A 24,794-nucleotide genomic window follows, 5' to 3' on the forward strand; every position below is an offset into this window, starting at 1 on the left:
TTTGTTTTGGTTGTGCGGCATTGTTTTTATGTCTGTATCTGCAGATATAAACTTGAAAAAATACACCGCCCCCTTTCCTAGGAAGTTGGTTGGCCGCCACTGCCTCGAGACTAGCACAGAGATAATGCCAGGCCTTCTAAGGCTTCTAAGAATCAGCCTGTGGTTATCCATGACCCTTTCTCCAAAGGGTACTCTTCAAACCAGGTCCAGAGCTCTCTAGGCGACAGGTGGCCTTCGCCCAGGAAGTAAAGCCAGGGATCCCTGAAGAACCTGTTCAGCCGTTAGGAAGGACTAACCTGACCACCACTGCCGTGGAGCCCTTAACGTAGACAGACCTGGCTAGACCTGGCCATGAGCCAGTCAGCAAGTACAGATTCTGGAGTAGTGAGGAGGGGTGCTTCTTGTAGGTGGGAGCAAGCCAGGGTGGTGGTGGCTTGGGATGTGTTTCTGGACAAGACACACACAGAGACGGCGGGAGCTCAGAGGGGTGATAAAATACCCTTAGCCACAAATTTGGAAACAACAGGCCTCATGCTGCAGGCAGACAGACATGCACTCCAAAGACACACACACAGGAAAGTACCATGTGAGAAATACACAAACACATTGCCAGACACATTCCCATGAGCTTGTCCTAAACACATACAGATATGTACTGTCAGAGACTGAAATCCACTGTCAAGCAGGCATGCTGCCAGAGTTATGTCCCAGCATGACACCAGAGATGCAGTTACAGAAAGGCACTCCAGATTCACATACACCTACACTGCCATGTGACAAGGACACAAAAATGTCCCATCAGACACACCACCAAAACTTGTCACAAAGATACTTGTACTGTCAGACATGCAGTGTCACAGAAAGACTAGTACTATTCCAGAAATGAGACCCAGAGTCTGTCACAGGAAGACACACAGATGCTGAAGACACACATGCACTGCTCCAAAGACATACATATATTTATGTGATAGAGCCACAGATAGGCAGTATCACAAAAACAGACATGGATCCACCCAGTCGCTCGCTCTCTCTCACACACACACACACCAGCAGACATGCAGCATTGTCACTGAAACTATCCAGAAATAGCTACCCAGAATCTGTCACAGGAATACAAACGGACATTCATCCACCCTATCGGAAAGAAACCACAGATGCACTGTCACAGACAGACCCACGCAGACATGCACTTGTCTCAGAAACAGACACAAACTGTCAGAGATTGAGTCCCACACGCAGTCCCCATCTGACACACCTGGAAACAAGCCCTCATCTCACACACAACTAGAGACACTCTGAGATGCACAAAGGCTTGGACTCACCAGTCTCACACACAAACACTCAAAAAGCAAATATACACAGGTACTCTCCCTTATTCATCCAACATTTATTAGGGGTCTACTGTAAGCCTACAAGGCCCTAGAGGGGGTGCAGATACTAAGAGATACACAGGTTAAGTCAGGCATCATAGCCCTGCCCAGGAATTTGATAGTACAGTACTGGAGAAGAAGACATATCTGTAGATAAAGGTGAGAATGTAAACGGGGTCACACAGGGCTTCTCAGAAGGAGACCCTCTACCCATCTTGAAAGACAAAGTTGGAGGCTTGGGACAGAGGAAGGGCAAATTCCAGGCAGAGGCCAAGGAAAACTGGACAGAGAGGCAAGATGAAGTAGTCAGGGGCCAAATAGTGCAGAAACTTCAACTTTAAGATAATAAATAATACCTGCTAACATAGAGCTCTCAGAATGTGCCAGGCACCGTGCCATCATACATTATGTTGACCATATACACTCTCTCTCAATGCTCACAACAGAGAGAGCGTGAGGTAGTAGATATTTATCACTCCTGTCCTATACATGGGACACTTGAAACTCAGAGAGCCTGCGACTTGACCAAAGCCACATAGTTAGAAAAAGCCGGTTTTAAACCAACTCTCCAACACAGTGCTTAACCAGTGGATTCCACAGAGACATCTGCAGATAGCCACACCCTCATCTGCAGAGCTAGACATACATCCTTCCACAGGGACCCCATTATTAGGGACACTGAAAAAAACAACTGAAAAACCTGGGGCCAGCCATCCTTCTTTGCCTTGGCTTTACCTCTAGAAGGGCAGGGACAAAAGTGTCAAGAGAACTGGGAACATGAATAAAAAGGTTTAGCTATTCCTCAATTTCTAAAACTCAGTGTGCTTGTGTGGGGGTTCCACCCTCTGGTCACTTCCACTAAACTCGGGTTGCTATGAAGCGACTGTTGTGCCTGTCCAAAGCATTTCCTCATCAAATACTCACAATGAAAGAGCAAACATATTGGGGCTAGAGGCAGGCAAAGAAGTTGGACATTCAGTCCCTGCCATCAAGTTCAATTCTCTGTTCCCATCACACCCCAGGAAATAGGGTGGGCAGGCTATATCCTGTGCCAATACTGAGGCAGGGGCAGTGGGCTAAGACAGAGCTTTCTTGGTGGTAACAGGTCCAAAGGCTGATTCAATAAGCAGTGAATCAAGTATGAACAAACTCTGGGCCTCCAGAGAGACCCCAATGGAGAGCATATAGCCCTCAGAAGTCAAGCCAAGGTCTGTGCCATCACCACCTCTGACCAAAGGCTCACCCACCCCCTGCCCCACACAGAACAGAGGCGCTCAGGGGAAACTGACATTTGGTTTTATTGTGCCAAGGACATTACAGATGGTGGATCTTGTTGACACCTGCAAGGCATGGGTGCCCCATCTGCCGAGGCTGCTCCCACCCCCCACACTCAAATCCTGGGCGGCGGCCATGATTCTCAAAAGTACCCCCCACCCTCAGATTCCAAAGACTGGTGGTGGTGGTGGAAGCATAAGGAATGCAGCGAGGTCAGAGTCTCATTGTCCAAAGCCCACTTGACACCTGCCCCCTCCTGCCCTCCCACCCCACCCTGGCTTATACTCTAGACCCTGCCCATCTCCACAGAGCTGGAGGCCAGGTACATCAACCACATCTTTGTGCCCCGTGGCCTACCTGCCTCCAAACCAGAGAGATGTCACCTTCATAGAGCCAATGCTGTTGTCTACATCACTGATTTGATTTTATAAGATAAAAGTATATCTGAATAAAGAAAAACCTCAATATTGAAGGCTCAGACATTTTAAGGGTACTGGGAAGGGGATTTTTTTCCCACTTCTTCCTCCCACCTCCCTGGTATCATTTGTGAAGGTAGGGTGACAAGTTTCTGATCTTGGAAGGAATAGGGGGAAGGGAGACTCTGCTGTCTGAATGTCTCTCCTCCGGGGCTGCCTGGCTGCCAGTTGGTTTGTCTCTGTGTGCCCCTCGCCTACCTTCAGCACCCTTGCCCAAGTCCCCTGTGGAATGCAGGGATGGTGCTGTGCAGGGGGAAACAGGGCACATCAGCTGGCGAAGAGACAGATGGTGGTGGTGGTGGCAGCGATGAGAGGGTGTGCAGGGGTGGGCCAGCCAGAGGGAAGTGGGGAGGAGCAAAAGAAGCGGAAAGAAGGAAGAAGGCAAGAGGGAAGAAAGCCAAAGGTGGGGTGGCACCAGAGGGCAGGAGTGGTGGGGATTGGGAAATGGTCTCCAGTCTCTGGGTCTCCATCAACTCTTGTCTGGGGGTGGGTCTCTGTGCACTTTGTTTTTCTTCATACTGTCTAGGTATTCCTGTTGGGACACTGCCAGCACCGAGGCTAGGATCTCATCATCATCCCAGTCATTCAGACCTGCTGGGCAAGAGGAAGGGGAAAAGAATGACACAGCACTTTAAGCCTGCTTTCTCCTTGCCCTTTGCTGATTCTTGGCTCTGGAGAGATCCCGTTCAGGCCCCTACCACTTTTTTCTCTAAGAAGGCTCCTCTGAGCCTACAAAACCCCACTCAAATCCCCTCTGGAACAGACTGTTGGGCCTGAGAAACTCTCTTTTCCTGAAGAGATGTCCAGAGGCTCCAGACGCCCCCTTTTCAGGACCAGCTGCTTCTTCCATCTCTCCCCAACTCCCAGCTGGCCCCTAGACCCTAGACAGAAGAGGCTTACCAAAGGCGGAGGGGGACATCTGCTGAATGAGGGCCCGGCACTCCAGAGCAGGGTAAAGGGACACAAGGGGGGAAGTAGCCCGGTCGGCCCCTGTCGAGAACTGGCTGCTTGTACCTGGGGCAGACAAACAGTCAAAGGCAGGGCTCAGGGCCTAGGCAGGACTTCCTGACCCCTGCATGCTCCCTATCAGCAAGTCACTGACCTGGTGCACAGGGTGAAGGAGGTTTGGCAAGAGCTAAGACAGTGCCTGGGGAAGGGGGCTTGATGCCCAGCTCAGCATGCAGCTCAGGGTGCTCAGGTGACGATGCTGAACTCCGCTGCCTTGGGGACCGGCTGGTCCACTCCTCAAGACCACTGGAGGCTGCTGCTGTGGCAGAGCTGCATGTGGCGCTGGCTTTACGGGGCTGTGGTGAGGAAGGTGGTGGTAAAGACCAATAGCAGGTGCAACCGTCCTCTGCCCCATTCCCGAAGGGGTCACTCCCTCCCAGAATCCTGGCTATGAAACAGCTTCTACATAGGCCACCAACAATGGTCACATAATGGACCACAGGATCAAGGTCAGCACTTTAAAGCCCCTCTCACACCTTTACAGCCAGTCTGACAGGAAACCTGTTACTCCACCTTCAAAATAGATCCAGATTCTATCCCCTTCTGACTGCCTCCCTTGCCAGTACTACCATCAATCATGAGGACTACTATAGTCATCTTCTCCTTGGTGGTCTCCTGCTTCCACCTTTGCCCCTTTGACTCCATTTTACAGTCAGCAGTCAGAAGGATCCTGTTAAATTCTAAGTTTCCACTCTTTTCCTGCTCATAACCCTCTCATCATTTTTGCTTCACTCAGAAGAAAAGCCGAAGTCCTCACCACAGGCCACATTGAAGGTCACAAGCCCCTTCCAATATGGCACACCCACCTTTCCGACTCCATCTACTACTACATTCTGTTCTGCCACACTGGCCTCCAGGCTGCTTCCAAATCACACCAGGTGTGCACATACCTCAGGGTCTTTGCTCTAGCTGGTCCTCTGTCTTCCCTGGTATAGACAAGTAATTCCCTCACCTCTGCAAGCTTTCACTCAAATCTCACCTGGTCTGAGGCCAACTCTGACCATGCTATTTAATATTGTGAACTCCCAGCCCTACTCAGTCCTACTCATCCCCTTTACCCTGCTCTACATTTTTCATCCATACCACCTCTCAACTGATTTATTATGTTTATTTCGTTCCACTCTGCATAAATGGAAGCACCACAAAGACAGACCTGGGACTGCCCAGCTCACCAATGTACTCCTATACACTAAGAACAGTGCCTGGCATAGACCTGCAATAAATACTTGTTTAACGGATGAGTCAGCTCTTGCCAACATCTATTAATCACTCTATAAACTCCTTGTGACTCCTCAAATACCTGGCTGCCCTGTCTCACTCCCTGCCCTAAAAATTCAACCTTTCCGTATGAAGACTGACCAGATCCCCCACCTCTACTGGTCTTCCAGTCAGAGTCAAGGGCTCCACTGATGCATGTGTCTCCCCATCAAAAGACAGGATCACTGAGGCTGGAGCATGCAGGACCTGATTTTACATCCTCAGCACAGAGTCTGGCACACAAGAACATTCAGCAAAAGCTTGTCCCTCTGAAACTATCCATGAATCTGGCATTTCACCATCAGTGGCTGCCCTCCCTCACTCCTTAAAAAAAAAAAAGAAAAAAGAAAGAGCTTGTTCTGCACAGGTGTTGAGAGTTCTAAGGCACAATGCCAAGACTAAGGCCAAGATGAGGTACAGAAAAGGCTAGGAGCTTCCTTCTCTCCCACATGTCAGAATTGCTTAGTTTGTTTCTGCCTGTTTGGGGACAGAACATGGGAAGTAACAGGTTCTTCGCCAGGCTAGTGACAGACCCCAGGACCCACCTGGCTGGGGCCACGGACTTGGCGAGCTTGTTTTTCTTGATCCCGCAGCCACTGCAAGTAGGATTCCCGGGCCACCTGCTCCTCAATGGCCTCATTTGTGGCCTCCCAATCTGTGGCCCGCTTCTTGTCTTCCAGCATCTGCTGTTCAATCCATGATTCCTCTGATGTTTTTATAGCATTCTTCATCAGGGACTGCTCTGCAAACTACAAGGAGTGGGAGAGGAACAGAGATGTGAGGTGACACTCTGAACTCTGGCCAAGAGCCAGAAGTGGCTCAGGGAGGTGGGCTCACAGGCTCAGAAGAGAGGCAGGAAGGCAGATACTCTTACTAAGCACCCCCCTGGGCAGGCTGCCTATTCATCAGGGACTAGGGGAAGGCAGGCTTGGGTTGGGGGACTTGTCATTTCAAATTCCTATATTCAGAAGTCCTGCTGCCACCCCCAAGATACCTCAACTGATGTACTAAGTCTGGGGCAGTCAGGTGCCCTCCAGCCAGGGTTAGAATTTAAAGACACCTCACCGATTGATGACTCAGTTGTTGAGGCCTTCTTCACCTATGCCCAGATGGGACAAGGAGAAAAGATCACCTAAGAAGTTGAGTCCTGTGTGCACAGGGTAGATTTGAGTATTGGGGCATTTAAGTAGACAAGAGGACAGTGTCAGCATGGTGTGGGGTACTATGAGTTGTGGAACACCATATGAGAGTGTCAGGCTGTGAGACATAACAGATTTTTTAAAAAGGAATAATGAAAAGTATCAGTGCATACCCCACGGAATAAAAGTAAATTTCGTTCAGTGAAAACTTATTTTAATGCACATATACACACCATACACCAACGTGTGTGTACACTAATGGTGTAAAATATAATTTTTTACCCATGGATAACAGTCCAAAAAGAATGCAAAATGCTGTTAGAATAAGCCAATTAAAAATGGGCAAAAAAGTCTAGACACACAACTTCATCAAAGAAGATAGACAGCAAATAGGCACATGAAAAGATGCCCAACATCATTTGTCATTAGGAATTGCAAATTAAAACAAGGTGCCCCTCAGTTAAAGGTATCAGTAAGAACCATAGTGTCATACAGATACTTACATACAGAAATATTTCTAGACATGTGTATACACACAGGTTAGTTTATATATATATTTTCTTGCTCTATCAGCTGAAAGGGCCTAAAGCAAGGATACTCCAATAGCAAAGAGCATACTCAGCACCCAGATCTTGGTTTCTAATATAACATTCTCCAATAAAAGGAACTAGGGCTCCTTGGAGAAATGGCTGGTTCTAGAAATGGGGCAAGGAATATACAAGATGAGCCTCTAGCACCTTGTAGTGCCAGAAAGTTAAGTATTCAAAATAAAAATGAAAATGAAAAATAAAATAAAAATGAAAACAAACAAGCCAAAAAACAACCCCTCACAAACACCACCACAATGATGGGGATATTTCAAAGAGATGCAGGAACCAACTAAAAGAACTCCCGATAGCCAAAACTGGAAAAACTTGGGCACCAAAATAAAAACAGTACTGGATTATAACCCAAAGTATAAAAGTATTAAATAAATAAATATCCATCATCCACAATGATATAAATAAATGACTAAATAAATGGAGAATGAGATTAATCTCCCTTCCAGAAGAATTTCAAATAATTTATGTAAATACTCTGCCCTCAAAGAGATGGAGTATAACCTTCACCTTTTATTTGTATTTTTGCACTGCACTGCACTGTACCCAGGCCTTTGGCAGTGGAAGTGTGGAGTCCTAACAACTAGTCCACCATGAAATTCCCTAATCCCTACTTCTTTTTTTAAATATTTATCTATTTATTTGGCTGAACTGGGGTTTTTTTAGTTGCACCACGTGGGATCTAGTTCCCTGACCAGGGATCGAACATGGGCCCCCTGCATTGAGAAGGTGGCGTCTTAGCCACTGGACTACTAGGGAAGTCCCCCTAATCCCTACTTCTTAACTCTGGAGTATAAATGACTTCCCTCCACACAGTATAACATGGAAAAGGAAGTGGGGGTAGGGAAGAGTAATTTTACAGTGGAGAAAACTTGATAAAACTACTACTGCCAGATGATCAAGGTCAACATCAACAATTACAAATCATGTTCAGGGTACATACTGTTGATATGATGTGATAAGAATGGCACTTTACCACTGTGATCCCCCTCTCTAAAATCCATAACCTCAAGTCTAATGAGAAATACATCAGACAAACTCCAAAAGAGAAACATCCTACAATATACATGACTGCTGCTGCTGCTAAGTCACTTCAGTCGTGTCCGACTCTGTGCGACCCCATCGATGGCAGCCCACTAGGCTCCTCTGTCCCTGGGATTCTCCAGGCAAGAATACTGGAGTGGGTTGCCATTTCCTTCTCCAATGCATGAATGTGAAAAGTGAAAGTGAAGTCGCTCAGTCGTGCCCAACTCTTAGCGACCCCGTGGACTGCAGCCTACCAGGCTCCTCTGTCCATGGGATTTTCCAGACAAGAGTACTGGAATGGGTTGCCATTGCCTTCTCCGATAAACATGACTAGTACTCTTCAAAACTGCCAAGGTCACCAAAAACATGAAAATGTGAGAAACCATCAAAAACAAAGGAGCTAAAGAGGTATGATGACTTTCAGTTAATAACAATGTATCAATACTGGTTCATATAACAAATGTATTAGTCATCTGACATGTGTGAATAATAGGGAAACTGGGCAAAAGAGGGGAAGGTATGTGGGAACTCTGCACTATCTTAATTTTTCTGTAAATCTAAAACTATTCTAAATAATTAAATCTATTTAAAAAAAAACTTAGGGCACTCAGTTTTAACAAATGGAGAAAGAAAAGACACAAGTGGTCAAACCACTAAAAGTCAGGAGTGACTCTTAAATGCACAGTGTTACCTAAAAGAAGCCATTGAAAGAACTATGTATTGTATGATTCCAATTATATGACATTCTAGAAAAGGTCATAGAGTCTGTAAACAGATCGAAAACAAAGAAATTCGGAGAAACTGTCACAGCCAGGAGGAGCCAAAGGAGACATGACAACTAAATGTAATACAGTATCCTGGATGGGATCCTGGAACAGATAAGATCATTGGGGAAAAACTGAGGTAATCTGTTTTTGTTTTATCCCTTTCTGAAGGTTATCATCATTTACTGTTGTTGTTTGATCACTGTTGTGTCTGACTCTTTTGCGACCCCATGGACTGTAGCCCTCCAGGCTCCTCTGTGCATGGAATTTCCCAGGTAAAAAATACTGGAATGGGTTACCATTTCCTTCTCCAGGGCATCTTCCGCACCCAGGGATCAAACCTGTGTATCCTGCATTGGTAGGTGGATTCTTTACCACTGAGCCACCTGGGAAGCCCAAAACTGAGGTAATTTGAACAAAGTATGGTCTTTAGTTAATATATCAATATTGGTTCATTGATTATGACAAACATACTATGCTAATATGTTAATCACAGTGGAGTATATAGGAATTCTCTAATCACAATAATTACATAAATCTAAAACTGTTCTGAGATTAAAGGTTTATTTAAAAAAATGAAACCAAAAAACCTCTATGGGGACTTTTGGTGGTCCAGTGGTTAAGACTTCACCTTCTAATGCAGGGGGTACAGGTTTGATCCCTGGTTGGGGAGCTAAGCTCTCACATGCCTATCAGCCAAAAAAACTGAAACATTAAACAGAAGCAGTATTCTAACAAATTCAATAAAGATTTTAAAAATGGTCCACATCAAAAAACCTCTATGTTGGAAGGTATGCTGGTGTTAGGGTGTGTTTCCTAAAATGAGGCAGGAGTACTTTTGTAGGAAGTGAAACCTCAATAGAAGATAGCAAAATCCCCAACAGACAACTGTTTGAGACAGAGAATGAAAATCTGTCAGTGTGTGCTGAGAAAATCTACTGCCCTTTCCTGAGCACCTAACAGGTACCAGGCCCTGTGTTAGGCACTTTCTGTATCACCCAAGCTCCCAGTCAGATCACTTGTACAACCTGACTTAGATACCAAGACCAGCAAGTGGTAGGGCCAGGCCTACACGCCAAGTCTCCGTGACCACAGCTGTCTGTCCGTGCTGGGGTTTGAAGGAGGATCCATGTGGGTACCAAGACACATAGACTGAGCCCTGGTTCACAGTTCCCAAGTTTGACTCCATATCTCAAAATGCCAACTCTCAACAGGCACAAAAGATAGGTGAACCAGCTCAGACAGTCAAACTGAGATCACAAAATGAGCCCTGAGGGATCACCTTGGATAACTTCCTAATTTCAGAGGTGAGACCTTAAGGGCGATTCAGAGAGGTTAACAGGACACTTTTGTGGGCAAGGGGCAAAATTGAGGCCCCAACATCAGATTTCTGGTCCATCTCCAGTATCCATTCTAGGCACAGGGACCTGCTTACCCCCGGTTTGAATGATGGCAGGCCCAGTCCCACGCCAATGGTGGCCTTGTTAGGATTCACTACTGAGTTGTAGTGGATATTCCTATGGTAGCTGACACGAATGGGTTCATCCTCATTTTGATGGATCCCATGGAATGTATTGATGGGTTCTGCAGAGAAAGAGGAGACAGGATTCACAGTGGGCTGGGTGGAACAGGCTCAGACCAAGAGTGGTCAACTGCTCACCTACCCACCACAGAAGTACCTGTGCTGTACTGGTACACCTCCACAGGCCGGTTGTACATCTCTGCCATGGCCTGCATCTCAATGTGGTTGCCATGGCAGTTGTTTTTCCGCTTCCGGTTGATGTAGGTGGTAAAGTCCTCTGTGACATAGTTGGAGAAGTAGTCAGCATTCTTCATCTGCAGAAAAGATCAGAGGATCAATGTCTACGTGGAGAAGAGATCCTCCATTCTGCCCTCACCCCAAGGTCTCTGCAAGGTCTCACCAGATAGTCCATGCAGTGCTTTCGAACAACCTCATGCATGTCCTGGTCTCCATATACCTGGTCAGCTGTGGGGACAGAAGGAGAGGCTGGAGTCAGAGCTGCCACCAAAGAAGAGTTCTGAATCAGAACATCCTTGTGGGTGAAGGGCTGGGGGCCAAGGAAACTCCCTTACCTACCCTAAGGAATGGAGAGTTCTTGGCTTTGTGGGCTGGAATATGGTCACGAAAAAAGAGACAGGCAAGGACAGTCTTTAAGAACAAGAGTACAGGTAAGAGAGACAGAACCACAGGCATCTTGTGTAGATAAGCAGCCTTAAGCACCATCAATTCCACATATACCACTCTTTGCTCTTCACACGAGGACACTGAGGCTCGGGGAGTTTGTGATTTGACCAAGGTCACCCAGAAATCAGTCCACGACAGATTCAACTTTAGAATTCAGTTTCCTGACTCTCTGGAGTCATTATGGCCTTTATAAGGTGAAAAAAGAGAAGAAGGGAAGGGAAAATAACTGGGCTCTAAGCCCAGTTCTATTCAGTTCAGTTCAGTCGCTCAGTCGTGTCCAACTCTTTGCCACCCCATGAATCGCAGCACGCCAGGCCTCCCTGTCCATCACCAACTCCTAGAGTTCACTCAAACTCAAGTCCATCAAGTCGGTGATGACATCCAGCCATCTCATCCTCAGTCATCCCCTTCTCCTCCTGCCCCCAATCCCTCCCAGCATCAGAGTCTTTTCCAACGAGTCAACTCTTCGCATGAGGTGGCCAGAGTACTGGAGTTTCAGCTTTAGCATCATTCCTTCCAAAGAACACCCAGGAATGATCTCCTTTAGAATGGACTGGTTGGATCTCCTTACAGTCCAAAGGACTCTCAAGAGTCTTCTCCAACACCACAGTTCAAAAGCATCAATTCTTCGGCACTCAGCTTTCTTCACAGTCCAACTCTCACATCCATACATGACTACTGGAAAAACCATAGCCTTGATTAGACGGACCTTTGTTGGCAAAGTAATGTCTCTGCTTTTTAATATGCTATCTAGGTTGGTCATAACTTTCCTTCCAAGGAGTAAGCATCTTTTAATTTCATGGCTGCAATCACCATCTGCAGTGATTTTGGAGCTCCCAAAAAATAAAGTCTGACACTGTTTCCACTGTTTCCCCATCTATTTCCCATGAAGTGATGGGACTAGATGCCATGATCTTCGTTTTCTGAATGTTGAGCTTTAACCCAACATTTTCACTCTCCTCTCTCACTTTCATCAAGAGGCTTTTTAGTTCCTCTTCACTTTCTGCCATAAGGGTGGTGTCATCTGCATATCTGAGGTTATTGACATTTCTCCCAGAAATCTTGATTCCACCTTGTGCTTCTTCCAGCCCAGCATTTCTCATGATGTACTCTGCATTTAAGTTAAATAAGCAAGGTGACAATATATAGCCTTGATGTACTCCTTTTCCTCTTTGGAACCAGTCTGTTGTTCCATGTCCAGTTCTAACTGTTGCTTCCTGATCTGCATACAGGTTTGTCAAGAGGCAGGTCAGATGGTCTGGGATTCCCATCTCTCTCAGAATTTTCCACAGTTTATTGTGATCCACACAGTCAAAGGCTTTGGCATAGTCAATAAAGCAGAAATAGATGTTTTTCTGGAACTGTCTTGCTTTTTCCATGATCCAGCAGATGTTAGCAATTTGATCTCTGTTCCTCTGCCTTTTATAAAACCAGCTTGAACATCGGGAAGTTCATGGTTCATGTAGTACTGAAGCCTGGCTTGGAGAATTTTGAGCTTTACTTTACTAGCATGTGAGATGAGTGCAATTGTGCGGTAGTTTGAGCATTCTTTGGCATTGCCTTTCTTTGGGATTGGAATGAAAACTGACCTTTTCCAGTCCTGTGGCCACTGCTGAGTTTTCCAAATTTGCTGGCATATTGAGTGCAGCACTTTCACAGCATCATCTTTCAGGATTTGAAATAGCTCAACTGGAATTTCATCATCTCCACTAGCTTTGTTTGTAGTATTGCTTTCTAAGGCCCACTTGACTTCACATTCCAGAATGTCTGGCTCTAGGTGAGTGATCACACCATTGTGATTATCTTGGTCATGAAGATCATTTTTGTACAGTTCTTCTGTGTATTCTTGCCACCTCTTCTTAGTATCTTCTGCTTCTGTTAGGTCCATACCATTTCTGTCCTTTATCGAGCCCTTCTTTGCATGAAATGTTCCCTTGGTATCTTTAATTTTCTTGAGGAGATCTCTAGTCTTTCCCATTCTGTTGTTTTCCTCTATCTTTGCACTGATCGCTGAAGAAGGCTTTCTTATCTCTTCTTGCTATTCTTCGGAACTCTGCATTCAGATGCTTACATCTTTCCTTTTCTCCTTTGCTTTTCACTTCTCTTCTTTTCACAGCTATTTGTAAGGCCTCCTCAGACAGCCATTTTGCTTTTTTGCATTTCTTTTCCATGGGGATGGTCTTGATCCCTGTCACCTGTACAATGTCACGAACCTCCGTCCATAGTACATCAGGCACTCTATCTATCAGATCTAGGCCCTTAAATCTATTTCTCACTTCCACTGTATAATCATAAGGGATTTGATTTAGGTCATACCTGAATGGTCTAGTGGTTTTCCCTACTTCCTTCAATTTAGGTCTGAATTTGGCAATAAGGAGTTCATGATCTGAGCCACAGTCAGCTCCCGGTCTTGTTTTTGCTGACTGTATAGAGCTTCTCCATCTTTGGCTGCATAGAATATAATCAATCTGATTTTGGTGTTGACCATCTGGTGATGTCCATGTGTAGAGTCTTCTCTTGTGTTGTTGGAAGAGGGTGTTTGCTATGACCAGTGTCTTCTCTTGGTACTAGTAAACAAAATGACCCAAGTGTTCTGAGCTTCATATGCCTCAAGTGTAAAATGGGATCAAGCTGGGTAACTTCCTGGCAAGCCGATTGTGGAATTAATGAGATAATAGGTATGAAGTGACTGGCCTTAGTCTTGGGACAGAGCAGTCACTCAGAGACCCTGTCCCGTAGTGGGGCCTGAATGTGGGGTACTATGAAGGTGACAGAAGTGAGTAAAATTCTGACCCTATCTGCAAGAAGCATGTGGTCTGTAAGAGAGATAAGACACATATGCACCTAACTTAATTAAGGTCCAGGCATCACAGGGCTTTGGTCACAATAAGAACCAGGCTCCCTCTGCCTCAACTGAGGATGTTCACACATGCTGTTTCCTCTTTTCAGGATGTTCTTTCCATCTTATTTGGCTGTCTACTTGTCAAATACCCATGCACTCTTAAAACAGTTTCCCACTCCTCCAAGGCACCCCATCACCAGATTTATCAAAGATGCATACAGACTTTGCCTAATCACATTGGGCTCCCACTGAGGGCAGAGGGCAGTTCATATACAAGTCCACCCCCAGGCTCAGAGCCTGGTGCGGTGCAAGAAATGCAAGTTTGCTGAGTGGATTGGGGAGGCTAGGGGAGTCAGGGAGCCTTCTCCGTGAGAAATTAAAGTGGGCTTGAAGATGAAGCATGCCTGATGTCCACTGGCTAAGACGAAGAGGGAATGTCCCTTTGTCTCCTCAGAGGACTGTTGCTCTGATGGGATATCCCTGTGACACTGGGGCAGGGGCAGGTCCCACAGCGAACACCGCAGAGCTCTTCCATGAAAAGTCTACCTCTGCAAAGAATCGCCAGAACACCCTCCCCCCTTCCCCCTCCATGAAGGGTTCTGTGAGATAAAGAGAAAAAGGCAGCTCTGAGATAGAAAACGGGGCCCATGCCTGTCTCATGTCCTCCTGGAGGTGCAGAGACCAGTGGGTGATGGGGAGTAGGGAAGGGGTAGCCCCTTTACCGATGTAAACAAGGATGTGGGTTCTGTGGCCACACTCTCCCTCACCCTCCTCCCCCTCTGCAGCACTTCCAGCAAGTCACATGCCCTGTGCACAGGCTGGGGGGCCCCTGCCACTGCCTTTCTTAGAAGCCAGGACCACAAACGCACTGTGGCTGCCGGAGCTGCTTGAGGAGCTATTTCCGTAGAATAAACCTGGGGTGCTGAAGAGGCAGTGCTGTTGGCAGCTGCAGTAAACAGGAACTGAGATGGGAGTGAAGGGGTTAAATAGGGGTTGGTCTGCCAGGCTCAGGAAGGTGGCTGAGATGTTCCCAGGCAAGCATCAACAGGCATTTCCAGTCCTGGGAGGTGGATCTACCCAACCGAGATGCCAGATGTAAGAAGTCAGGGGAAAGGGGAGACTATGAGCCCGGGAAGAGAGTTGGGAGAGAACCTTCCCAAGAAGTTCCCATTTCCCTGCCATTGACTCCCTGCTTGACAAAAAGGCTCTTTTGCCCCGTGTGGCACTGGACAAGGCCTTAACCTCTCTGGGCTGCAATGTCCTCAACTATAAAGTGGGGAAAATAACTCCTTTTCCTCTCATGGGACGTTGTCAGTACTACCGGGGATGGTCTGCCAAATACCTAAGGCATACTAGATATTCAAGAGATGGGGTTCCGTTTGTCATAAGGAGAACGATGACTCCTTCAGATAGCCAGTCACCCACAAGTCAGCTAGAATTTCACCAGAACCACTTAAGTCCTTCCTCATTTCTGCTGCACTTCATCAGCCAGAGGAAAGTCCCAAACTCAAAGTGTAGGTTATCTCTCCTTATGCAGGCAGAACTGGTTCTCTACCTTTGCTGAATCCAAAGGTCCATTAGCCTACCTTGTGCCCACAGTTCAAATCTTTAGCAACCAAATTAACATCAAATCAGTAACACAGGCCTCACAAAATAGGGTCCTTAAGTGTGGGCAAGGGATGACCTTCTCAACTTACCTATAAAATGTAAAATACCACCTTCTCTCTTCAATTCTAAGATGCACCAATAGGTGATACAGAACATGTATTTAATCACAGCTTTTGGGAGAGGGTGGTTATAAGACATACCCTAGATTGGGAATCATCAATGTGGAAGAAAATGTGCATCTCTGAACCAAGGAAAGAGAGCAACAATACCTTGCCAATGAAAGAGAGTAGAAGGACCTTCTCAATGACATAAAAACACCCAGTGCAGGACTAAGAACACAGGAAATCCTCACTGTGGAGATGCTTGTCTCAATTTGCCAGCCCCACCTCTGTCCTCCAGAAAGCCCTCCTCCCTAGAGATTGGCACATGGAACTAGGGACTGAGCTGGACTTCCCTGTGGGGGCCAAGATGGAGGAAAAGAGCCCAATGGTCCTGCAGAGGTAGGGGAATTCAGAGCACTTGTTTTGATAGAAACTGAAACTCCTCCTCTTGCTGACACTGCACTTGTGGGCAATGTGCACCTGCTCTCCCCTCCCAGAGTCCAGTTGGAAGGGGGTCCCCCACTCCCTCACCTCTGTCCCCAACCCAAAGAGGGCTCAGAAATCTTCAGTACATTACTACAATTGGTTCCGCCAAGGCCTTTTCACATCCCAGCTCATTCCATCCTTACTCTAAAAAAGCCTACTTTACACAGGAGGGATACTAAGGTACAGAAATGAGGCACAGCTGGCCCAAGGCCACACATTGGGGAGGTTGAAAGAGAGGCCAGGCTTTCAAGGAATAACTGGTAACTTTGAGCACTGATGCCGAGGAGACATTACCACCACCAATCTGGCTGTCACCTTAGCCACCTGACTCCCTAGGTTAGGCTTGTCTGCCTCAGTTTCCCCACCAACACAAGCAGGAATCAGCTGGAACCTAGGAAAGGCCTGCAAGTGGTCAGAGATTACAGATATATTAGGACCTGTACCCCTCACTAAGGCCACAGAGGTCAGCATGAACATTCCCTCCCCACACCCTATTATGTCCTTTCTCTGAGCATACAGAGACACCAGCACAGAAATGCACATGTGCATGCACACAGTCAGTAAAAGATGTTCCTTGAAGCCAAATACCCACGCAACAACCACAACTACAGGGAACTGTCACATTCAAAAAGTAGATGCCCTTGCCACCCTCAGTTGGGGAGCCAGCAAAACTCAGCCCTCTCAATAGCCTGGTCTCTCAGATGCCTGCTCCTCTACTCAAGAATTCCCACCGCAAAGATGGAAAAACTGAAGGAGGCAGGGCAGAGAGGTCAACAGAAGCCGGTGTACATGGTGGTCCATGGGATTCTTCTCCTTCTGGCCTGCTTCAACCTCAAACACAAATGTCTGATACTGGCTGTGTGACCTAGATAATAAGGCCCTGACCTTCTCTTGAGGCCTGTTCCCCATTTATAAAACGACAAATTGATCTAAGATCCATTCCTCCAATGCTGATAGTCCATGTTCCAAGACCAAAAGGCCTTGAGCAGTGGACCTTGCTGTTTCTGGGCCCCATCACCGAAATATGCACAGCCCCAGCTGCATCCCCACAACTCATGCAGACACCCACACACACGGCCACCACTCTGCCCACAGAAGCCAAGGCCAGGGCCAGAGGTGTTCGCTGAGTCAAAGCTGTATGCAGAGAGGGAGGGAAGAGAGATGCAGACTCACGTTTCCAGGAGAAGGTTATCTGAGCACAGCAGGGGCAGGGTGGACCACAGGATACCTCTGGGACCCAGGCTCCCACTTTCACTCCACCCCAGCCTATGCTGATGCCCACGAGTCTCCAATAGGTGGTGGGCGAAAGAACTGTGCACAAGCATGGGATACTGGTTCACACTGGGGACACCCAGATCTCAGAGGCAAAACAGAGGGCAAAACCCACCTGACTCAGGATTCATAAGAGTAGAGGGCCACAGGCTCTTTGCTGCAATAAGCAAGGCCCTAGAGATCAAGGAATACAGCCACAGTCACCCAGGCAGTGACCTAAGAAGCTAGGGCTTTCCTAGGATAATAGAAATAATGTGTCCTTTGGACACATCTGGGTTCCCATGCCAGTTCTGCCACTACTTACCCTGGGCACATCACTTCCCCTTCCTGAGCCTCAATGGGAGGCTCTTCTCACCTGGTTTCATGGGATAAGGATCCCAATTTTGCAGGTGAACCTGAAGTACCACGTGGAATGCCCAGCAATCAGTCAGGGTCAAGGAACAAGAGTGGTCTCTTTGTCTCTCCTCATTCCAACTCCAACCCTCAGTTATGTGGTCCTTCTACTATTCAATGTGTGACAGGAAGTTAGAAATTGTCACCCTTCTCACCAGAGCCTAGAGCAACTACCACCTGCCCCTGTCCCAGTGAGGCTGGAAGCAGAGGGGTAGCAGAAAGCATGAGGATAAAGTCCCCTTTGGGGTTACATGTCCTGTGCACTGTGCCCCAGAGAAACCTCCACATGAGGCCTAGAGACCCAGGGGTCATGTACTTCTCAGGGAGAGGCCATGGGGCTTCTGAGGTTTTACAAAGAAAAGCCAAGTGCAGCCCAGTCAGAGGAAATGTGTAGCCATAGTGCTGATAGGGAAAGGCCTTCAACCTGTCCTGGTCAGCTCTTCCTGTAAGCTTAGGCCCCTTACTGGAAGGTCTCAATGAGGGGGAAGGGTCAGAATGTGTTTGGGAAGAACAGCCAGATGAACACACACTTAAATTTTGTTTCTTACATGGGTTACTGCCAAGCCTGGTCTTAACTAGGCCCAAGGCCCACCTCAAATAACACCCAAGACACAGATGCCCAGCTGCATTCTCTGACCCTCACTCCACCAGCAGCCTTGCCTACCCCACATTCAGACTAAGGTCTTGGCACAGGCCTAACATCTAATGGGTCCCCACCTATTCTTTCTTTGCATTCCTTTGGTCCAAGATGCCCCCAAACCTATTTCTTTCTCTAGGAAACATCCCTGGGAGAACATGGACTTGAGCCACAGGGATAAGGGAGTTGGAATTTTCCCAGACCACCAAAGTCCACTGCCTGAACCTCTTCTGCTTGGTAAAATAGGGAGACGACCACTCACCCCACCGAACTTTCTATCACCCACTCAAACATTTGTGACTCTGAGGCACCACTAAGAACTGCAGAATCAACACCATTTCAAATATGGGAAAACGGAAGTTATGAGTCAGGGGGAGTACTGAAATAAAGGGCTTCCGACTCTCAGGTCAAGGCTCTTATCAGAGGGGATGTTTCCTTGAGAGACAGCAGAGCTCCAAAGGGAGTGAATCACACGCTCAGCCTGTCCCTTGGATACTAGCATAGAACTTCAAAACTGCTTTTTGAGTCACCGATCAGAGCCAGAGAAGCTTCAAAGATCTAGCTCAGATTGGACAGCAGATGGTATTAAGGAATTATTAATTTTGTTATGTATGTAATGGTATTTTTGTTATGTTAAAAAAGAAAGAGTCCTTATTTGTCAGAGAAACATACAGAAATATTTACAAATGAGATGATCCATGTTGGGATTCTATTTTAAAAATATTCTTGTTTCAGGAGAGTGAAAGAGTGGGTGGGGTAGTGATGAAATAAAGTTGGCAATATGTTAACAATTATTTTGAAGATGAGTGATGGGTACATAAAGGGTTCACTATTCTACTTTTGTGTAAGTTAAAAAAAAGTTCTGTGATCCCAAGGTGACAGCTGTGTGCTGCAGTTAAGAGCACAGGCCTCACACTAAACTAACCCAGACTCTGCCTCCTGACTGTAATATGTACTCTCTGAACCTAGGTAAGTCACTCTCTATTTCTGAGCTGCTTTTCTCATCTGACAACTGCAAGCAATGGTTCTTCACTTATCTAGCTTGGAGGAGAATTAAAAAGTTTTCCTCTAGCACCTGACAGAGCAGTTTGTCCCCGCTGCGGCTGCTGCTGCTAAGTCACTTCAGTCGTGTCCGACTCTGTGCGACCCCATAGACAGCAGCCCACCAGGCTCCTCTGTCCCTGGGATTCTCCAGGCAAGAATACTGGAGTGGGTTGCCATTTCCTTCTCCAATCTGTCCCTAAATAATGTTATTTTCTCCATCTTTATTACTACTGTTATTATTACTTTCACACCACCATACTGCCTCATGACCGAAGGCTAGAGGCCAACTACTAACTTAGGCTGAGGCCAGGAGGCCCTAAAAGACCAGCTAACTCTGCCCCCAACCCTGTCACACAAGTCACACCTGACAAGTACAACATAGTTCAGGGGCAGCCCTAGGCCCTTGAAGGCTAAGGCAAAGACTCACCTACAGCCCGGAAGAGACAGGCACCATCCTCCTTCATCTGCTTGATGATGAAGCCCTTCTTGTCTCGCAAGGCCTTTTCAAACCAGTGCTCCTGCTGGAGGGAAGAGGTAGGGATCATCAACAGGAAAGACCCATACCCTCACCACCAAGGCCCTGTCCTTGAGCTCTTGAGGGACCCAGATGATTGGCTGAGAGGACAACGGACAAGGTCCAGTTCTCTGCCCTGCTAGACCACTCCATGCATGTGGAGCAGGAGACCCTTCTAGTGAATCAGTCTCTGTGTAAGCAGAAGGCTTGCTCCCAGAGGGGCCTCAGCTGCCCTGAGAGCAGAAGCCTCATCTGTATTCTAACCCCTGCTGACCATCCTGGGAATCCCATGTTGGGCCTATCCCCTAGGCAGCCAGATGCCCAGAACCAGCAAGTGCCTAGGGGGAGAACCTGACTTGACCTAGAGGAGATTCTCCTGGGGACCTTCTAGTCACTTAGGGTAGGGGAGATATTGAGGAGGGAGTAGACTGGCAAGAGCCTAGATCCAGAGCCCCACATACAGCCAAAGAATTCCAAGATATACTGTATAAAGCAAAATAGATGCTAAGTACAATCTCACTTGTGACATTTAACATATATATATATATGTACGTATACAAACACATATGCACACGAAGTTGGGAACACTTAACACAACAAAATATTATCCCAAAGTGTTGGTATTACAGGTGATTCTACTTCACCATCTCATTTATAAGAGGTATATAATGTTATCCAAAATTCTAAAAGCTTTTAAAAGCAAGTCTTTATCTAACTCATTTAGCATCACAATCTGACCTGAGCTGACAAGAACCCATCTATTCCACTTAAAAGCAAATATTCAAACATTTCCATGCAGAAACATCCAAGTGTTTGACTTTGAGGTGCTGCTATAGACCCCATGGCAAGTGTTACATAATACACAGTTTATATCCAAGTGACTTTCTTAAAATTCTGAAATATTTCTAAATTCCAAAGTACAGCTCGCCCTAAAGGTGTGGGTTAAGTGAACCTGTACAAATGTGTATTTGCGAACGTTTTAATGAATAGATGGAACATATAGAATGTTTAGGGCAGTGAAACTATGCTACATACTTTAACGGTGGTTACATGTCATTATGCAATTATCCAAACCCATAGAAAATGTACAACACTAAGAGCAAACTCTAAGGCAAACTATGGACTTTGGGTGATTATGAAGTGTCCATGTAGGTCCAATGACTATAACAAATGTACCACTTAGTGGGGGACACTGATACTGGAGGAAATTCTGCATGTGTGGGGTCAGGAGGTATATGGGAACTCCCTGTACCTTCGGCTCAGTTTTGCTATGAACCTATAATTGCTCAAAAAAATAAAGTCTATTAAAAAATGTCCACGTGTCACTTAAAACATTTTCCATCTCAACACTAAACAAAGCAGAAGCAGCAGACCTTTCTTAGCCTCCTCACGCCATCTGCTGGTCACCAGAAGAAGTCAGCCTGAGCCCGCATCCGGCCCAGGGGCCAGAAATCTCAAGGCTGCTCCCTGGGCACACCATCCAGCCCAGGGATTTATAGGATCTGGGCTACTGCTGATCAGACAGAGGGGATCACCTCTTTGCAGGCCATTTTTAACTATCTCAGATGAGATAAATTCCTGGCAAAGAAGGAAGCATAAGGTCTAGAGGATAAAACCTCTGGGTCCAAGCCCAGCTCTGTCACTCATTTGCTGCATGAGTTTAGGTAATCTACCTGAACTCTCCAAACCTCAGTTTCCTGTCAAATGGGGGATACCTGAGCTGCCTGACAGAGCTGTCAAGAGGCTTAGAGAAGTTTCAGGAACTGAAAAGGCTTTCTAAACAACATACCATGCACTGGTGAGGTGGTCAGAAACAGAAGGGACAAGACCAGCACACACACAGGTGACGTACATCTGAGAGGCCCTCAGAAAGTCCTAGGTGAGTGGCTAGACAGGAAATGAAGCACGAGGGACAAGAGAATACCCTATAGCGCCACCATCAGGGCCCACACCCCAGGAAGGCGTGGCTGGCTTTCCAGAGATGACAAAGGCACCTGGAAGCTCTTAATGGGCTTCCACAGGCAGCACGAACTCTTGTTTATGTACAACATTCCAGCAGTCCAGGTGTCCCTCCTTCCCCAGAGGCTGTCACACTGGACTAGCCTGCTCCAGCCAGTTCCCCTATCCCTGCCCTGCAGGTCAGCCATCTTCCAATACCATGGCACCTGCAGAGAAGCTGCAACTAGGACTACAATCCCAGACTGGACAGGAGATGTTCTAAAGAAGCAGTGCACATAGCAACTTCCTGACTTCAAATTTGGGGGGAAGAGATCGACAGGGGAAAAGGGGGTCAAAGAGCACGAGAGGTGCTCCTACCTATTCATCCAACAAAGGTTTACCAGGCAGCTACTAAGTCAGACCCTGGGCTGGCAATGAGGACAGAAAAAATGAATCAGATTTGGTCTCAACTGTGATAAATTCATAAACTACTAGGGGGTGGGGAAATAGGCAATGTCCACACACAAGTGTGAGCAGGGCTTTAAAAGAGGTGAACACAGGGTCGCTGTGAAACAGAGCAAGGGACCTGGGTCAGTCATTAAGCCTGGCATCTGAGAGAAGGTGCCACCTGAGTAAAGAAGTAAAATATCAAGACCTCCAGAAATGCTTAGTAATCACTTCTGTAATTCCAGGGATGCCAGAGACCCAACAATAAGTCCAGTAGAGCTAAAGTCCTGGAGAGGACTAGGCAAGTAAGCAGGGGAGAGCCAGGAAAAAAAAGACGAATTCCTATTAGCCAAATGCCTACCATGCCAGCTGCCAGATGCAAAAGGTAATCTCATTTAACTGTCCTCACCACAGCTCAGGTGGCAGGAAGCATTATCTTCATTTTATAAAGGCAGAAAGGAACTGGGATTCGGGCATCAGCAAAGCCTAGTGCAGAGGCAACAAGAAAAGCTTCATGAATCACAGCATGGAAACACACCTGGCAGCCCATTTGGGAAAATCCTGATTTGTCCTTAAAAGTGGAGAAGGCCTGCGTGTTCCCCTCGCACAAGCAAGGCTTTGGTCCTGGGGCAGCCAGACTGGCATCTGGGCCTGGATATGGAGGCCAGACAACTAGTCACCCACTGCCTTTGGCACCAGCAGCCTTTGGAGCAGGCTCTGGCTGAAACCCCTTCTCTCCCGCTGTGGGGAGAAAACAGGGAGGTCATGGTCCTGGGCTTCAAAGAGAGCTTAGAATCCCAAGAGATCCAAACAGTCTTTTCCTTTCCCCAACTAGACAGGAGCCTCCAAAGAAGATGCCAACTTGGATGCTGTTTAGGAAAATGGCCCAGGAAGGAAAGGTTGGCGGAAGTAAGAGGTGGGAGCAGGCCCAGCCATAAGCTACATCAATGCCCTGGCCTAAGAAAGTCAAGTCCAGACCCTGGGATTTCACTGGTGGTCCAGTGGTTAAAACTCTACAGGGAGCATGGGTTCAATCCCTTGTCAGGGAACTAAGATCCTTCATGAGGCATGGCATGGCCAAAATAATAATAAATTAAAATTAAAAAGTCCAGACCCTGAATCCTGCAAGCCCACTGCTGAACCTGAGGGCGACTCCCTCCACATCTCTGAGCCTCCAAAATGGGGCTCGGTAAAGCTCTCTGGCACGATGGCATCTGAGGTACAAAACTGCAACCTACTACTTCAAAGGTTCAAGAGAAGTTGAAGCAGCCTGTGGGACCCAACTGACGTAGGTTCCAATCCAACTCCAACAATTATTAGTCAGTGATTAACTGCTCTGAGCCACAGTTTTCCTATCTGTAAAATGGGCTAACAAGCCTCCCAATAACAGGGTTACTGGGCAGACTCAAATATTAAAAGACTGTTCAGTACTTCCCTAGTGGCTCAGAGGGTTAAGCGTCTGTCTACAATGCGGGAAACCCAGGTTCGATCCCTGGGTCAGGAAGATCCCCTGGAGAAGGAAATGGCAATCCACTCCAGTACTACTGCCTGGAAAATCCCATGGACAGAGGAGCCTGGTAGGCTACAGTCCATGGGGTCACAAAGAGTCGGACACGACTGAATGACTTCACTTCACTTCAGTATGACAGCACTTAATGAGTTCCCTTCCTTGCCCTGAAGGGAAACAAGAACATCCCTGAATAACGACCACCCAAAAATATCAGGCCCTAATCCCTGGGACCTGTAAATATTACAAGGAAAAAGGGTCTTTGCAAATGTGGTTAAGCATCTTGTGATGGGAGATTATCTTGGAGTAGGGTAGGACCTAAATGCAATGCAATTTCAAGTGTCCTTAGGACAGCAGAGGAGGATCTGACACAGCCAGGAGAGACCGCCCATATACAGAGAAGCCAGGCAGAGGTCAGAGTGATGCAGTCAGAAACTAAGGAATGGTAGCAGCCACCAGAAGCTGGAAGAGGACTGGATTCTCCCCTAGAGACTCTGGAAGAAGTTTGGCCCTCCCAATGCCTTGATTTTGACCCAGTGGAAGTGACTTTGAAATTCTGGCCTCCAGAACAAAGAAAGAATAAATTTCTGCTGTTTTAAACTGCCAAGTTTGTGGTAATTTGTCACAGCAGCCACAGGACACAAATATAACACCCTTGTAGCACTCCCTGGTGTGAACTGTGAGGCAACATGGCATGGCTCCCACCCCATAGGATCCACCTCAGCTGCATCCCACGCCCAGGGAAAGGGTTAGAATTAAAGCTGCAAGGGCCTGGAAGCCCCCCTCCTAGCCTGGGAAGCTGCTGACCCTGTCTATCGATGAATGAGTTGCCAATGAAACAAGGAGGAGGCAGGGGGAGATGGCAGCAGCAGTGATAGCTCATGG

The 24,794-nt window shown here is 47.0% G+C and overlaps 1 protein-coding gene across 2 annotated transcripts in view; it reads right to left on the bottom strand.

The window, feature by feature from the left end:
• Window positions 1–1,380: 1,380 nt before the first annotated feature.
• Window positions 1,381–24,794, bottom strand: part of OTUD5 (OTU deubiquitinase 5) — a 29,368-nt gene continuing 5,954 nt past the window's right edge. The window contains exons 2-9 of one of the 2 annotated variants that reach the window (XM_052663059.1): window positions 19,931–20,024; window positions 10,837–10,901; window positions 10,594–10,750; window positions 10,350–10,498; window positions 5,932–6,135; window positions 4,224–4,425; window positions 4,022–4,135; window positions 1,381–3,712 (exon numbers count right to left, since the gene is read on the bottom strand). In XM_052663059.1, coding sequence (XP_052519019.1) covers window positions 3,591–3,712; window positions 4,022–4,135; window positions 4,224–4,425; window positions 5,932–6,135; window positions 10,350–10,498; window positions 10,594–10,750; window positions 10,837–10,901; window positions 19,931–20,024 — 1,107 coding nt within the window. In that variant the 3' untranslated portion in view covers window positions 1,381–3,590. Of the gene's footprint in view, window positions 3,716–4,021; window positions 4,136–4,223; window positions 4,426–5,931; window positions 6,136–10,349; window positions 10,499–10,593; window positions 10,751–10,836; window positions 10,902–19,930; window positions 20,025–24,794 lie in introns of both variants that reach the window. The other variant, XM_052663058.1, reaches the window with a different exon arrangement.

The sequence above is a fragment of the Budorcas taxicolor genome, chromosome X, assembly GCF_023091745.1.
Source record: "Budorcas taxicolor isolate Tak-1 chromosome X, Takin1.1, whole genome shotgun sequence".
In the NCBI taxonomy this organism is placed as follows: Eukaryota; Metazoa; Chordata; class Mammalia; order Artiodactyla; family Bovidae; genus Budorcas; species Budorcas taxicolor.